At 39.6% G+C, this 15,080-nt stretch overlaps 1 protein-coding gene across 1 annotated transcript; it reads right to left on the reverse strand.

Annotated features, from left to right (window-relative positions):
• Positions 1-9,024: 9,024 nt before the first annotated feature.
• FOXR2 (forkhead box R2) lies at positions 9,025-9,975 on the reverse strand. Its single transcript, XM_040266084.1, has one exon. It carries the CDS (start codon positions 9,973-9,975, stop codon positions 9,025-9,027), a length of 951 nt encoding a protein of 316 aa, XP_040122018.1.
• Between the last annotated feature and the right edge of the window lie 5,105 nt (positions 9,976-15,080).

Here is a 15,080-nt window from a genome sequence, read left to right on the forward strand (position 1 = left end):
TCCTTACTCTAAGCAATGCAGCCTGCCCCTCCTTGCCCAGCCCCCGCTTGCTAGTGGTGGATGCAGGTGTCTGCGCTGTTTCTTCTCTGGGGGAGTTACAGTTGGGCATGTAATCTGTGGGTTTTAATTATTTATTTATTTTTCCTCCTGGTTATTTTGCCCTCTGTGGTTCCAAGGCTTGCCACAGACTTGGCAGTGAGAGTAATTCTTGGTGTTTGGAAACTTCTCTCTTTTTTAAGACTCCTTTCCTCAGACGGAGTTCCATCCCTACCTCTTTAGTCTTTTATATCTTTTCCTACCTCCTTTGAAGACAATGGGCTGCTTTTCTGGGTGCTTGATGTCCTCTGCCAGCATTCAGAAGTTGTTTTGTGGAATTTACTCAGTGTTCAAATGTTCTTTTGATGAATTTGTGCAAGAGAAAATGATCTTCCTGTCCTATTCCTCTGCCATTTTAGGACTGCCCTACTTATAGGGTATTGATTAATCTTGGGAAGAGGTTTTGTTGGACCTATCTGAATCTTAATGGAAGGTATGCCATGAATCTTATCAATAATCACTGGAGATTTTCCCCATAAATGGAATGGTAGCTTATTCAATATGGATAAATAGTCAGTGTTTCCAGAATCAGTTCTAGTATCATCAGAGATGAAACACATGTAATACATCAAAAAACCTTTTAATTTACCTGTTTGGCTGCTTTGATGATTACCATCAAATTCTAGAATTATTTTTCCTTTCAGGAGAAGGAAATTCTGGCATGTTATTCTCTAAGAAATCTTGGATAGAGTTCCAAGAGAAATCATGGATGAAGGTGAGTCAGAAGCTGCTTTATGTTAGTGGGGCTGAACACTGAAAGTATGGCTCTAGTTTCAGTTAGGAATGGAATAAACTTATCCACAAACTGGAAAAATGTTTCTCCATGTTGATGAGAAGGGAAGATTGAAAATAGCTCCTGTAGTGACTCAGTGCTCCATCATTGAGAGTTAGGAGGATGTTGGAAAGCTTGTGAGAGGCTGAAAAGTGAAAGTGTTAGTCTCTCAGTCGTGTCTGACTCTTTGCACCCCATAGACTGTAACCTGTCAAGCTCCTCTATCCATGAAATGGGTAGCCATTCTCTTCTCCAGAGGATCTTCCTGACCAGGTATCGAACCTGTGCCTCGCCCATTGTGGGCAGATTCTTTACCCTCTGAGCCACCTGGGAATCCTGTTAGAGGCTGAAGGTGCCTAAAACACAATTTTAGCAATCTATTTTCAATGTCTTGGCTCTTTGCAATAATAGCAGAAACTAGAAAGGATTTTGGTTTATTTTGGATTCTTTGATGGATTTGCAGAGTAAGGAATTTGGCTTTCTTCCTTTACCCTACTTATCTAGAGTATGATAGAGCTGGTTTGCAAGATTAACAAAATCTGGGGTGGACATAGTTTTCCATTCTATCCTGGTCTTTGTATACTAGATAGGAAAGATCCCATTTTAACATATTAATAAACAGAGTTAAAAGTTACCTGGATTGAAACAGCATCTGAAGGAAGACCAGACTTTTCTTTAAAAATAAACTGAAGTCAATTATAATAGTCACAAATAGATTTTTGTGTTCAAACCTGGAAATTTATTCCAAACAACAGGCTTTTGAGAAGCTCTAGTTATGGCCCAATAAAATTGCCAAGTGATTGCCCAATCCTGGTCTCCAATTGTAATTCTAGAGACCTTTCAGGATTTTCACAATTTCTGGTTTTCATCTGATACTGGGCCTACCTTTCCCTGACAAGCATATGAACTAGCAGATGTAAGTCAGAGAAACCAGGCTGATAAATTTGAGTGACTATATTAAATTCCTCAGCAAATCTGTGAGGATCCTTGGTTACTTGAGAGCATCTTTGCAGTTCAGTTTTAGCTCATGGAATATAAGAAATTAAGGATCTAGCTTCTGTATCTTCAGGAGGCTTAAGTTTAAAGGGACAAGTTATGATTGGTTTAGATTAAAAGTGTGTGTGTGTAGTGGGGGGAGAGTTTCAGGAAAAAAAGGGAAATTTGGTGAGAGAATTAGCATGAGGGAACTAAGAGCACAGAGGAAGTGTAGGTGACATAGAAAGAAAGAAGGGTTGGGGTTAGGAGCTGGGGGAGAGTATGTGGGGCATGAAACAAAGGAGCTGGGGAAGAGGAGCATGAAGCTTTGGAAGCCATCTTACCTTTCTTTAACTATTTGTTTGCCTCAATTAATCTTAAAATCCTATTTTCTGGGGCAATTTTTGGCTCCTGATAATGTTTGGGAGCCTCAAAATACCATTGAAATGTGCATTCTATTCAATTGTGGAAACTTTAGAGATATGGTTAACCAATTCAATTCAATTTCAAGGAAAGTAAGTTTGGGGATTTCACAAGCTCCACATAATGTTCTTTCATGTTCTAAATTTCCCTTGGTTAGGTCTGTCCATTTAGTTATAAATGTGCATGAGAAAGGACTATGGTTTTAAACATAAAATCAGCCAGAGTCCCTGTAAAAGGGGATGTCCTCAAAATATTTAGATAACTGGGATCTCATTTCTCACAAGTTTTCATTTTTTTGTAGAGTAAAAGAATAATTTTCAACAGCCCCAATAGCTCAAGCAACTTGAACACCTTGGAACTCAAACAGCTAAAATAGCTTAAACTGCTTAAACAGCTCAAACAGCATGCAGGCCTAATACTCAGCTTGTTTTAAGGGAACAGTCTAGCCCCTAAGGAGCCAGATCAAAGGTTACACAGCAGAGCTGAAGTGACATAATCCAATTTTGGAAGAGTCACGCTGAAGGCTTGAGAGTGCAATTCCAATAGAACAGTTTCTATTCAAAAAGGAATGAGCTAAAGGCTAACCAGTTCCAGGAGGAACATCTTCTGTTCCAAAGTGAATCAAGTCAAAAGCTAGCATCAGTTCAGTTCAGTTCAGTCGCTCAGTCGTGTCCAACTCTTTGCGACCCCATGAATTGCAGCACGCTAGGCCTCCCTGTCCATCACCATCTCCCGGAGTTCACTCAGACTCACATCCATCGAGTCCATGATGCCATCCAGCCATCTCATCCTGGGTCATCCCCTTCTCCTCCTGCCCCCAATCCCTCCCAGCATCAGAGTCTTTTCCAATGAGTCAACTCTTCGCATGAGGTGTCCAAAGTACTGGAGCTTCAGCTTTAGCATCATTCCTTCCAAAGAAATCCCAGGGCTGATCTCCTTCAGAATGGACTGGTTGGATCTCCTTGCAGTCCAGGGGACCCTCAAGAGTCTTCTCCAACACCACAGTTCAAACGCATCAATTCTTCAGCACTCAGCCTTCTTCACAGTCCAACTCTCACATCCATACATGACCACAGGAAAAACCATAGCCTTGACAGTTTCAGTTGAAATAGCCTTTTTTTAAAAAAACAATATTTTTATTGAAGAATAGTGGATTTACAATGTGTTAGTTTCTTCTATACAGCAAAATCATTCAGTTATACATATTCATATATTTAGATGCATTCTTTTTAAACATTCTTTTCCATTTGGATTTATTATAGGATATTGAATATAGTTCCCTGTGTTATAGAGTAGGACCTTGTTGCTTACCTATTCTATATATAAAATCTTACATCTGCTAACCCCAACCTCCCATTCCAAACACCCTCTACAAACACCCTCACCCTTAGCAACCACCAGTGGAAGAGCCTGATTTTAAAACAGAAAAAAAAAGGAAAGAAAAGAAAAATCAGGTTGAAGTGACAAATGAGTACTCATAGAACAAGTCCTTAACCAGAAAAGATGAAATCTTTAAATAGATCCCAACTAAAACTTGGAGAGCTTCAAAATGAGAAAAAAAAAAAAAAGGCAAAAGCTTGGATCTAGGATAAAGACATCCTTAGATCCCAGGGTAAAGACATCCTTAGACCCCAGTGAGCAACAATGAGCAGTAATGCATCTATTTGCTCACCAGCCTGAGCCATTGGGAGTCTTTTCTGGATCCGTGTATGGGCCACCAAAACGCTGACATAAAACAATTACACTGACAGTTATTTCTACAGCAAAAATGGTTTTATTTGGGATCAGCAAAGAATTGTGATGCAGATCTGCAATCATGGTCGTCCACATGAAACTTTCTTCAACCAGGAAACAACTTTTTTAAAGAGGGAAAAGGGAAGTTAGGGAGGCTGCAGTAAACAGAGAGTTCACTGGAGAAATTCAGAGTTCAAAATATAATGGCTTTTCATTGGTTGAGTTGTGAGTCTCTCATTGGCAAAGATGGTTGGATGGCATCACTGATTCAATGGACATGAGTCTGAGCAAACTCAGGGAGATAGTGAAGGACAGGGAAGCCTGGTGTGGTGCAGTCCATGAGGTCACAGAGTTGGACATGACTTAACCACTGAACAACGACAACAACATTGGCAATTAAGAGTTCAAAGTATAGTGGTTTTACATTGGCTGAGTTGTGAGTCTCTCATTGGCTGAGCTCTTGCCAGGGAAGAAGAGAAAGTGTTTCTTCTTGTTATTGGGCTCTGTTATGGTCCCAGTGTGTGAGAGCATCCTTTTTTGGCTTCTCAATTCTATTTTAATTGAGGTTTCTGTTTGTTAATTTTCACTTTTTATTCCCAATATCCCAAACAGAGAACAGCAACTGGTGGTGCTATTTGACCTCTAGCCCAGAGTTCTTAGTCTTCTGTAATGCAGTTATTAATTATAAATGGTGAGGAAGAATAAACAAAGAGCATTTATTCACAGCAGGAACTTTATAGCAATCTCTAAAGCCAATTTTTTGTGTTTTATAAGCGAGGAAAAAGATCTGAAATAACATGCTTATGGTAGTAAAATAGTGTGTGGAGTTGACCAAATCTAGGCTCTTTATGTGCTCCTTTCTATTATGTACCTAGCTCTGTCCCTACCAGACTAATCTCTTTAAGGGGACAAACCCTGTTCTGTTTTCTCAGTGTTTCTGGGGATGACTTCCCAGTGAATTGGGTGGGGAACAACTGATTCCATGATTTATTTGATCATTTTAGAGCGTTTCATCCTAAAGCGGGTGTGGCCATTTGCTTTTTCTTTTTATAATCACAGACGCTAGTGATGCTGGGGGCAGCGATAACATGGCAGTAGGGAGGCTGATAAACTGAGTTCCAAGTTTTAAATGTACATTTGTTATCCTCGATTTTCAAAAGCTCCTCCGTAATTGTAGTGTGTGACCTTAGAGGTAATATTGACAGTGGCACAGGTGCGACTATTACTGCTAGTATAAAATTCAATGACTAGAAAAGCACAAAAGTCACCTCAGCCTTCTTCTGAGTGGAGCCAGAAGAAGGTGCCAACTACAGTCATTGGTTCTGAGGTTAAGAAACTCATCCAAGTCTTCTAGAAAACTTTAGTTACTGCCCCAGGCTTCACCGCGTGGGCGGCTGAGCAGCCCCACTTTGCTCTTTTCCTTCAGCAAAATTACTCGCATTGCTCCCAAGGACTAGGAAGCTGGAGCCTTTGAGCCTGAACTCAGCCCTGCCCACACTGAACCCCTCTCTGTCCCTACCTTCCCTGTTGAACCCTGCATCCGTGCTGCTCCCCTGTCCCAGTCATGTTGCTGACCCTGAATCCCGCAGTGTTGTCATTCCTGACCGTGGTCCTGGAACCCGCTATCATCAGCCTTTCGGCCCCTGTAGCTGTCTTTGCCACCTTTGTCACTTACCCAGAGGAGACAGTATTCAAACATCTGAAAATGGAACTCCTCAAATCTGCAGAAAGAGTCCAGCTTTGGCAGAACATCCTATCAGGTAATTTTGATGTCGTTTGAAAAAGATCCCATATTTAGACTGATTTTACAATGCTACCATACCATTTTGTCCTCTTGCTTTCATGGCAAGAAGATGTGTCTCTGCTACTGAAGTAACTTGCACTTTTAAATAACGTATAAGTGCTCTACAAAGCAAGCTATACACTTGATTCAGTATCAGTAAAAAAAAAAATGCTAGGCAAGAGTTATATCAAGAAAATATGAATTTCTATTTCAAAGAATTTCCTGAAATTGGTGACGGGCAGGTGAAATCTTTTCCAGAAAAAGATTCTAAAAGTGACACAGGAGTTGGGGAAAATTGATTACTAGCATCCTTCAAACTGACCCTCTCTCCAACCCTCTCTCCAATTTTGAAGCATATTTAGCAGAAAGGATAACAGTTAAAAGATAGTTTGCCTACTGATACAGAAGAACTGTGAGTTCTTGAAGAATTAGAGAAAGGGAGATTTGATACATATGTTTGATAGAAATCCTCACACTGTGTTTAAAGATGAAGAGGATGAAATCTCTTCAAAGAATAGCAGAGGAAAGAAGCATGTAGACATTACCAAAAATAACCAACTTTCTTATTCAGATAGCTCTCAAATTGAGGCCACAAATGCAGGGTGCAGGATCAAGGGATTATTACATAAATAAATTAATATAACCCTGTGCCATCCATGTGTTTTTCTCATTCTGCTTAGCCTGAAAGTTTGGGTTCAAATAAATACAGAAAAAAAAACCTCAGTAAGAAGGCAGTGGCAAGCAAACAAAAGGGAACTAATATCTGTATTAACTATATGCCAGATAGGATAAATACCAAAGCACCTACTGACATTAACAAAGTTTTCATTTATGTGATGAATGGTGAATGTCACCTTGCTTTCCCAGAACTGACTTTGAAGCCTCCTAAAGAAGAGAATAGTTTATAGCAGCGCAAGCATTGCAGCTGGCATCAGTGAAAAAGGGTGGAAAGCAGTAACCATGAAGGTCACTTTAAGTATCATGATAGTGGTGAAGAGGAAAAGCAGGAGCAAGATAGTCTTTCAAAGGAAGATCTGCCTTCATCTGAATCATCTAAGATAACTGAAGAAGTGAAATGTCATGCCAGCCACTGCTTTTTCCAACTAGAGCAGAAAGAAGGTTCAGGAAAAATGGAATAGAGTGTTTCAAAGCCTAAAGATGCCAATTTACAGGAGAAAATTCAAATTCAGTTCTGCAAATGAAACTGCATTGTTTGGAAAAATTAAGAAGTAGACATATTAAAATTATTCAAAATAGAGTTTGTGATAAAATGATTCTTGTTAATTTCACAACAGGCTGTTTTACTTATGTGCTAATTTTGAAAAAAAGAGAATCAAATGCTGAATACTTATAGCCAGAATATTTTATTAATACCAAGGTATTCTGTTAACTTCACCTAATGATACAGAGGAGAAGGCAATGGCACCCCACTCCAGTACTCTTGCCTGGAAAATGCCATGGATGGAGGAGCCTGGTAGGCTGCAGTCCATGGGGTCGCAAAGAGATGGACACGACTGAGCAACTTCACTTTCACTGTTCACTTTCATGGATTGAAGAAGGAAATGGCAACCCACTCCAGTGTTCTTGCCTGGAGAATCCCAGGGATGGAGGAGCCTGGTGAGCTGCTGTCTATGGGGTCGCACAGAATCAGACATGACTGAAGACTGAAGTGACTTAGCAGAAGCAGCAGCAGCAGCAGCAGCAGCAGCAGCAGCAGCAGCAGCAGCAGCAGCAGCAGCAATGATACAGAAGTAGCATTTACAATTATTTTTTCAAAGAAAATTGTTTGAATGTTGCTGGAAATCTATCTTAATATAGTTTTATATGAGATATAATAGACCATCACAAAAATGTAAAGGTTTCAACTGATCTACAACTCTTGACTTTGTTGCTTTTATGTTTTACAGGCATTTTTGTATTCCCATTATTGAAAGTTTTGCACCTAAATACATACTTAAAATGTAATATATTTTCTTCTGGATATTTCTTTAACAATATATTAATATAAAAGGCAAAAAGAAATGCTTAAATCTGATAAAAGAAGCTATTTGTATGGAAATGGTATTAAAATGAATTTTGAAATTAGAAAAACAAATGCTGAAGTGTTTATTATTGTTTTTATTTTAAGTAAACACCACTTATACCTCCTAGTTCCTAATAGCCCACACAACAAACACCTAAGTAATAGAGGAAAAGCCTCTTGCCCACCTTTCTTGCAACTCTTGGCCCTAATATAGCTAAGCTGTGCTGAACTTCCTACCATTCCCCCAAACACTGCATTTTCTTTGCTCATACTGTTGCTTCTGTAATTTTTTTTGTAATGTCTTTTCTCTAGTTTATATGCCCATAAAATCCTTGTTTATTCTTAAAAACTACCTCAAAGGTATATTTTTTAAATGCCTTTCCTAGGAAAAAATATCTCCCCATTTCCATGGCAACCTTGTACATCTATTTTATTATATTTATATTACAAATATCTGTTTATACCTCTGTCTCTCACTAAACTCAGAATCTCAGATGGACCTTGACACCCATCCACAATAAAGGTTTGACAACTGAAAGCAGAGTTTTGTCATCAAAAGGCTTGGGGTTAATACAAGCTCAATTCAAGGACTTTCAATATCCAAACTAAAAACGTATCTGCTTGGAATTATTTTTCAGTACTGAAGGTGGATGGCAACAGAACAAGGCTGAGAAGTCCAGGATCAAAAAGAGGAAAAAGGCCCTAAAGGGTAAAATGGTTCACTGAAAAAGGAGATGTAGCTGATGAATGGTAGAAGGGGGACATTTGAATCTTCAGGCTTCAAACATCAAACCCAGTTCTTTTTATTCTTATATATCTTCACACGGTATTTGAGACTTAAAGGTCTGGCTCCATCTTGAATTTGATGTTTTATACTCCACAATTTGCTTTCATGTGTGAGAATACTCTCCAGGAAACAGAATTCCTTTTCTCATTTAATATGTTCTCTCCTTAACTTCCATGCTGTTTTTCCTAAGATTTCCTTGTGCTCAAAATGCAGAATAACTGCCACTGCCCTTACACAACTTTCTAAGCTTTTGCTTCCTCCTCTGTATCCACCCCTCACTTTTTTTAAAAAAATACCATTCTTGAAGCAGTAGTTAAATACAGGCTTGGCACCTACCAGGCAGAGTGGGCTTAGGGATTAATCAGGGCCAATCAGTGCATAGGTAGCCACAGTAAAGGGTGGCAGTGTTCCAGAAAGGGAGCAGTGGTTGTTCAAAGGTCAAAGAGGGAAGTCATAACATCTGGCTGGCTCATGCACTGTTGAATACTCTCTCTTCTAGCAGAGGCTAAGGCACGAGTCTCCTCCTGAAAGCGGCGATGTCCCTCCTTAGTAAGCCTCCAGAGGCCAGACCTTGGCCTTGCACTGGCCCCATCCTGAAGGCTGACTGGCGCCTTCTCAAAGCTGTCCAGGAAGCAGAGGTTGTGGCGGATGGTATTCTTCCATCCATATGGAGCTGTCCAGAAAAAGGGGAAATGCTGTTGGGTGAAACTGTAGATCTCTTGCACATTGAGGCCACAGGGAGGGCTGTTTCTAAGTGCCAGAGCAATTAGTTGACTGTAATTGAGAGGGGGACGAGGCCAGGACTTCCTCTCCTGGCTGTTGCCTTGCCATAGCTTCTGGTTCTGGAAGCACTCCCCTTTGTTTGGGGACTGGAGGGTCACAGAGGAGTTGCTATCTTTTTCCTTGGTCTCATCTTCTGTGCATTCCTTGTCACTGGAGAAAGAGGTGATCTGCTTCTGTAGGGGAGATTGCTTGCTGGAGGAAGATGGCAGGGACTGCATCACTGTGGCCTCTGAGCAGTTAGATACTTCATCTTTTGCAAGTAGCTGAGGAGAAAGAAGTATGTGTGCCAGATCCTTTTTCTTACTGGGCTCTGGGGTCTCCTGGCTGTCAAGGGAGCATGCGATGTTGGGATTCACCCACATCCACAGGTTGGGTTCAGAGTTAGGACGATCTTTTCCAGGACTGGATCCTCTCTCTTGAGGTACTTTTGGAGTCTCTATTACTTGAAGTCTGTATTTGGCAAGGTTCTGCTCAGCTAAGGGGCACTGGTCTGTGGTGCAAGGAAGGAAGAACTCATTTCCCATGTCCCAGTCCAGCAGCCCTGGGATCTGGCCATGGAAACTGTTCCAGAACTCAGGATTTTTTAGTTTTAGGTCCATCTTTAGTGGAGAGGTGGGTGGAGACAAATTTCTAAAAGGACAGATATCTCTGAGGTACTTTTCAAAGCCCTTGTTGGGGCACCAGTTTTGATGCAGTATATCTCATCTAGAGTTTATCAGAAGGTAGATATACTAGAAAGGGGGGCACCAATGCCTCATTGATTAATGGTTAGACTTGGAGAAACCATAATGTTCTGAAATGGAACTCAAAACAAACAAGTAACTAACAAGAACTTTTTAGCAGGAAAAAAGTTGAAGGTAGAATTCCTGAGCTTTCACTGGAAGCAGAGTCTCCCTATGAGGACCTATCAATTTTGAACTATGTGCAAACTAAGGTGACTTGTATAACAGGTGCATGTCTGGCATATCTTTCAACTCTTGCTGAGTTCATTTAATGAAGGAACAAACATGTACATGTATCACATTATATTTTGAGTCATTCTTAAATGTTTTAAAAAATCATTTCATTTTTAAAGTGCCTTTTGTCAAGTGCTTTCACATGGATGATCTCAACTGATTCTCATGACGGTCCTGTAAGATAACACAGTGGGTATTATTAATCTCATGTTACAGATAAGGGAACTGAGATCTATGTAATAATTAAGACCACATATCTAAGTAAGTAGCAGTGCTAGGTCCACAGCCAAGATCTTCTGACCCTTTCATTATACCCACTGCGTCAATCATATTCAAAATACTATATAAAAGAAGCAGCAATATATGTAACCTGAGTTTTTAGAGTAAGACGGAATCTATCAGAAGATAAACTGTTAGCCTCAAATCCATACTAGAAATAAACTGTGCTATTTTCAGTCATATTCTGGGCAACAGCTTCCTTCTCTCAGGGCACCTTCTCAGAAACTGAGTTCTAAACTGTACTCTGAGGACAGTACTCTCAAAGTTTAGCTATGAAATGCAAGTTTCTGAAAGCTCCAGAGTTTGACTCCCCAGTAAGTTCATCCCACGGGCATTCTTAGGAAAAACAAAATGGGAAGGTTTAATTTAATTGAGTCTTCACAAAATCCATCTCTAAAGTATGTGATTTCATTAAAATCATTACAGAAAACTATACCTCGAAAATATCCAGCAAATGTCAACAGGAGCTCTTGAGGGGACAAACTAAACCCCTATTGTTTCCTCCCCATTTTTGTCCTATTCTATCCCAAATCTTCCTCCATACAGACAGCCAGAGTGATCTTTCTACAGTATAAATATAAAAGTTAATAATAATAACATCAACTGTTAATACTTACTGAATGCTGTAAGCACTATACATGATTTAACTCATTAATCCTCAAAATAACCCTATGAAATACATGCTTTTGTTATTATCCCTTCATAAAGGAAACAAGATAAGATTTTTTTAACTCAGATAGTGAGTAAACATCAGAGTTGAGTTTCAAATCCAGGCAGCCTGAGAGTGTTTTTACTCACTATACTATGATCTCTCCTGTTTCTCTACACCAACACTAAATCCTATGACTTAATGCAGCAAAAAAGGCCATCCAGAATCCTATTTTTGTTTACCTTTGCAGGTTAATTTATCACATCAGCTTCTTTGTTTCATAGTCACCTCCCAGAAACAATGAACTTCTGAGATTTTCATACCTCCCCCCCCCCCAGCTTTTGTGTATGGCTCCTTGCTCTAGTTGCCACCTTTACTTGGAATGGTCTACTCCCAATTTCCTTGGATTAACTGATACCTACTCATCTTTTAAGATGCCAGAATATTCAGTTCAGTTCAATTCAGTTGCTCAGTTGTGTCCAACTCTTTGTGATCCCTGGACTGCAGCATGCCAGGCTTCCCTAACCATCACCAATTCCTGGAGCTAGCTTAAACTCATGTCCATCGAGTCAGTGATGCCATCCAACCATCTCATCCTCTGTCATCCCATTCTCCTCCCGCTTTCAATCTTTCCCAGCATCAGGGTCTTTTCCGATGAGTCAGTTCTTTGCATCAGGTGGCCAAAGTAATGACTTCCAGCATCAGTCCTTCCAATCAATATTCAGGACCAATTTCCTTTGCAATTGATTGGTTTGATCTCCTTGCAGTCCAAGGGACTCTCAAGAGTCTTCTCCAACACCACAGTTCAAAAGCATCAATTCTTCATCATTCAGCTTTCTTTGTGATCCAATGCTCATATACATACATGACTACTGGAAAAACCATAGATTTGACTAGATGGACCTTTGTTGGCAAAGTAATGTGTCTGCTTTTTAATATGCTGTCTAGGTTGGTCATAGTTTTTCTTCCAAGGAGCAAGCATCTTTTAATTTTATGGTTGCATTCACCATCTACAGTGACTTTGGAGTCCAAGAAAATAAAGTCTGTCACTGTTTCCATTGTTTCCCCATCTGTTTGCCATGAAATGATGGGATTGGATGTCATGATCTTAGTTTTTTTTAATGCTGAGTTTTAAGCCAGCTTTTTCACTCTCCTCTTTCACTTTCATCAAGAGGCTCTTTAGCTCTTTTTTTGCTTTCTACCATAAGGGTGGTGTCATCTGTGTATCTGAAGTTATTGATATTTCTCCTGGCAATCTTGATTCCAGCTTGTGCTTCATCCAGACCAGCGTTTTGCATGATGTACTCTGCATAGAAGTTAAATAAGCAGGGTGACCATATACAGCCTTGACATACTCCTTTCCCAATTTGGAACCAGTTTGTTATTCCATGTCCAGTTCTAACTGTTGCTTCTTGACCTGCATACAGATTTCTTAGGAGGCAGGTAAGGTGATCAGTATTCCCATCTCCTTAAGAACTCTCCAGTTTGTTGTGATCCACACAGTTAAAGGCTTTGGTGTAGTCAATAAAGCAGAAGTAGATGTTTTCTGGAATTCTCTTGTTTTTTTTCGATGGTTCAACAGATGTTGGGAATTTGATTTCTGGTTACTCTGCCTTTTCTAAATCCAGCTTGAACATCTGAAAGTTCTAGGTTCACATACTATTGATGCCTGGCTTGAAGAACTTTGAGCATTACTTTGCTAGTGTGTGAGATGAGTGCAATTGTGCAGTAGTTTGAACATTCTTTGGCATTGCCTTTCTTTGGAATTGGAATGAAAACTGACTTTTTCCAATCTTCTAGCCACTGCTGAGTTTTCCAAACTTGCTGGCTTATTGAGTCCTGTTGCATATTGGTGTTAACAGCATCATCTTTTTTTTTGGAAAAAAAAAATACAGAATCATCTTTCAGGATCTGATACAGCTCAGCTGGAATTCCATCACCTCCACTAGCTTTGTTCGCAGTGATGCTTCCTAAGGCCTACTTGACTTCACATTCCAGGATGTCTGGCTCTAGGTGAGTGATCATACCATCGTGGTTATCTGGGTCACAAAGGTATTTTTTGTATAGTTCTTCTGTGTATTTTTGCCACCTCTTCTTAATATCTTCTGCTTCTGTTAGGTTCATACCATTTCTGTCCTTTATTGTGCCCATTTTTCATGAAATATTCCCTTTGTATCTCTAATTTCCTTGAAGAGATCTCTAGTCTTTCCAATTCTATTGTTTCCTCTATTTCTTTGCACTGATCACTAAGACAGGCTTTATTATCTCTCCTCGCTATTCTTTGCAACTCTGCAAAGAATTTCAAGGACATTATCTCTAATAAAATGCTGCTTCCATCTCCCAAAAGGGAATTAATGACTTGCCTCCCAATTGCAAATTGACCAGTGCAAAGCAAGGGATTAATCCTGAAATATTCAGCTTTTTATGACAACCCCAGAGAGCGTGGCAGTATTTTAGCTCTCAGCAGTTCTTTATCCCATAAGTAGGGACTCTAGGGTTGTAGAATTTCTCTTCCATCTTCACCAGGGAGCACAGTCCAATCTTTAGGGATTGGCTAGTAAAACCATGTCATCCCTGTGTTTTTTATTTCTTTAAGCCTCTTTAAAATATTTAATGTGTAGGTAATTGAACATCTACCATGCAACAAGAAGAATCTAATATGTCTATCAGATGAATAAGACACAACTCAAGAGAGTATTAGAGCTAAATAGAGGAAGACAGACAAGTAAAGAGAAAATTAAAACAGTGTGATGAGTGCTAGACACTGTGTTAGGAGAGCACAGAGAGGGAAAACACAACTTTAATGATAGGAATCAGAAGAGCTCCCCATAGGAGGAGGAGTTGCTAGAGCTAAGACTTAAAAATATGTGGTACACAGGGGTAGATACATGGGGAATAGGCTAGCACATGCTAACCAAGAACTTGGTACCTTGTTTTTTTTAAAGTGTGTTCCAAAATAAAAAGGGCCAGAGCATTTTGCATATGCTCTGTAAAAAATAGTTAACAGTCATATTTGTGAGTATCCTGGTTTCTAAGCTCCTACCCACCTCAAATGTTAATATAGTTAGTGACTGATGAAACTGCATCATAAGCAAAATAGGGTGCATGCACATGCACACACACACACACACACACACACACACACACACACACATATTAATGGCCCAGTAATAGCAATGGTGGAACTAGCATTTTTGTCTGCCATCAATTTTCAAAAGCATTCCTGCATTCAGACTAGTCTCCACTAAAAGAGTAAAGAAGGTAGTTGATACATGTTTTGGGGTAGAAAAAAAAATCAGATATGTCTAATAAATAAATCTTCTTGTTACAAACAAGAATGCTTTCAAGGACATCAGAGGCAGTGTTAAAAGGATGGATAGTCAATTTACATGGTATCCTGCTACCAAACTGTGACTTTTTGATCTACACATTATGATTAACTAAACTGGTTAGTCTTTAAAGGGCTATGAGTACATAATGATATCCAAATTTTTAAAAGAAGTTAATTGTTATTTTAAAAACATAGTAAATACCATAGGATATTTACTTTTTCTTACTTTTACATAAGAAATTCTTAAACATGCATGAGTGTTTTTTTTTTTTCATTTTAAGAATATGTCTATTTTTACACAGATGTGTATAGCGGACTTTTGGACTCAGAGGGAGAGGGAGAGGGTGTGATGATTTGGGAGAATGGCATTGAAACATGTATAATATCATGTAAGAATCGAAATGCCAGTCTATGTCTGATGCAGGATATGACACGCTTGGGGATGACGCGCGGGGATGACCCAGAGAGATGTTGTGGGGAGGGGGGTGG

The sequence above is a fragment of the Oryx dammah genome, unplaced genomic scaffold (genome assembly GCF_014754425.2).
Source record: "Oryx dammah isolate SB20612 unplaced genomic scaffold, SCBI_Odam_1.1 HiC_scaffold_23, whole genome shotgun sequence".
NCBI classification, from domain to species: domain Eukaryota; kingdom Metazoa; phylum Chordata; class Mammalia; order Artiodactyla; family Bovidae; genus Oryx; species Oryx dammah.

What these genes read in the sequence shown, in the direction of transcription:
- FOXR2 (XM_040266084.1), bottom strand. Translation starts at nt 9,975, where the DNA reads ATGGACCTAAAACTAAAAAATCCTGAGTTCTGGAACAGTTTCCATGGC.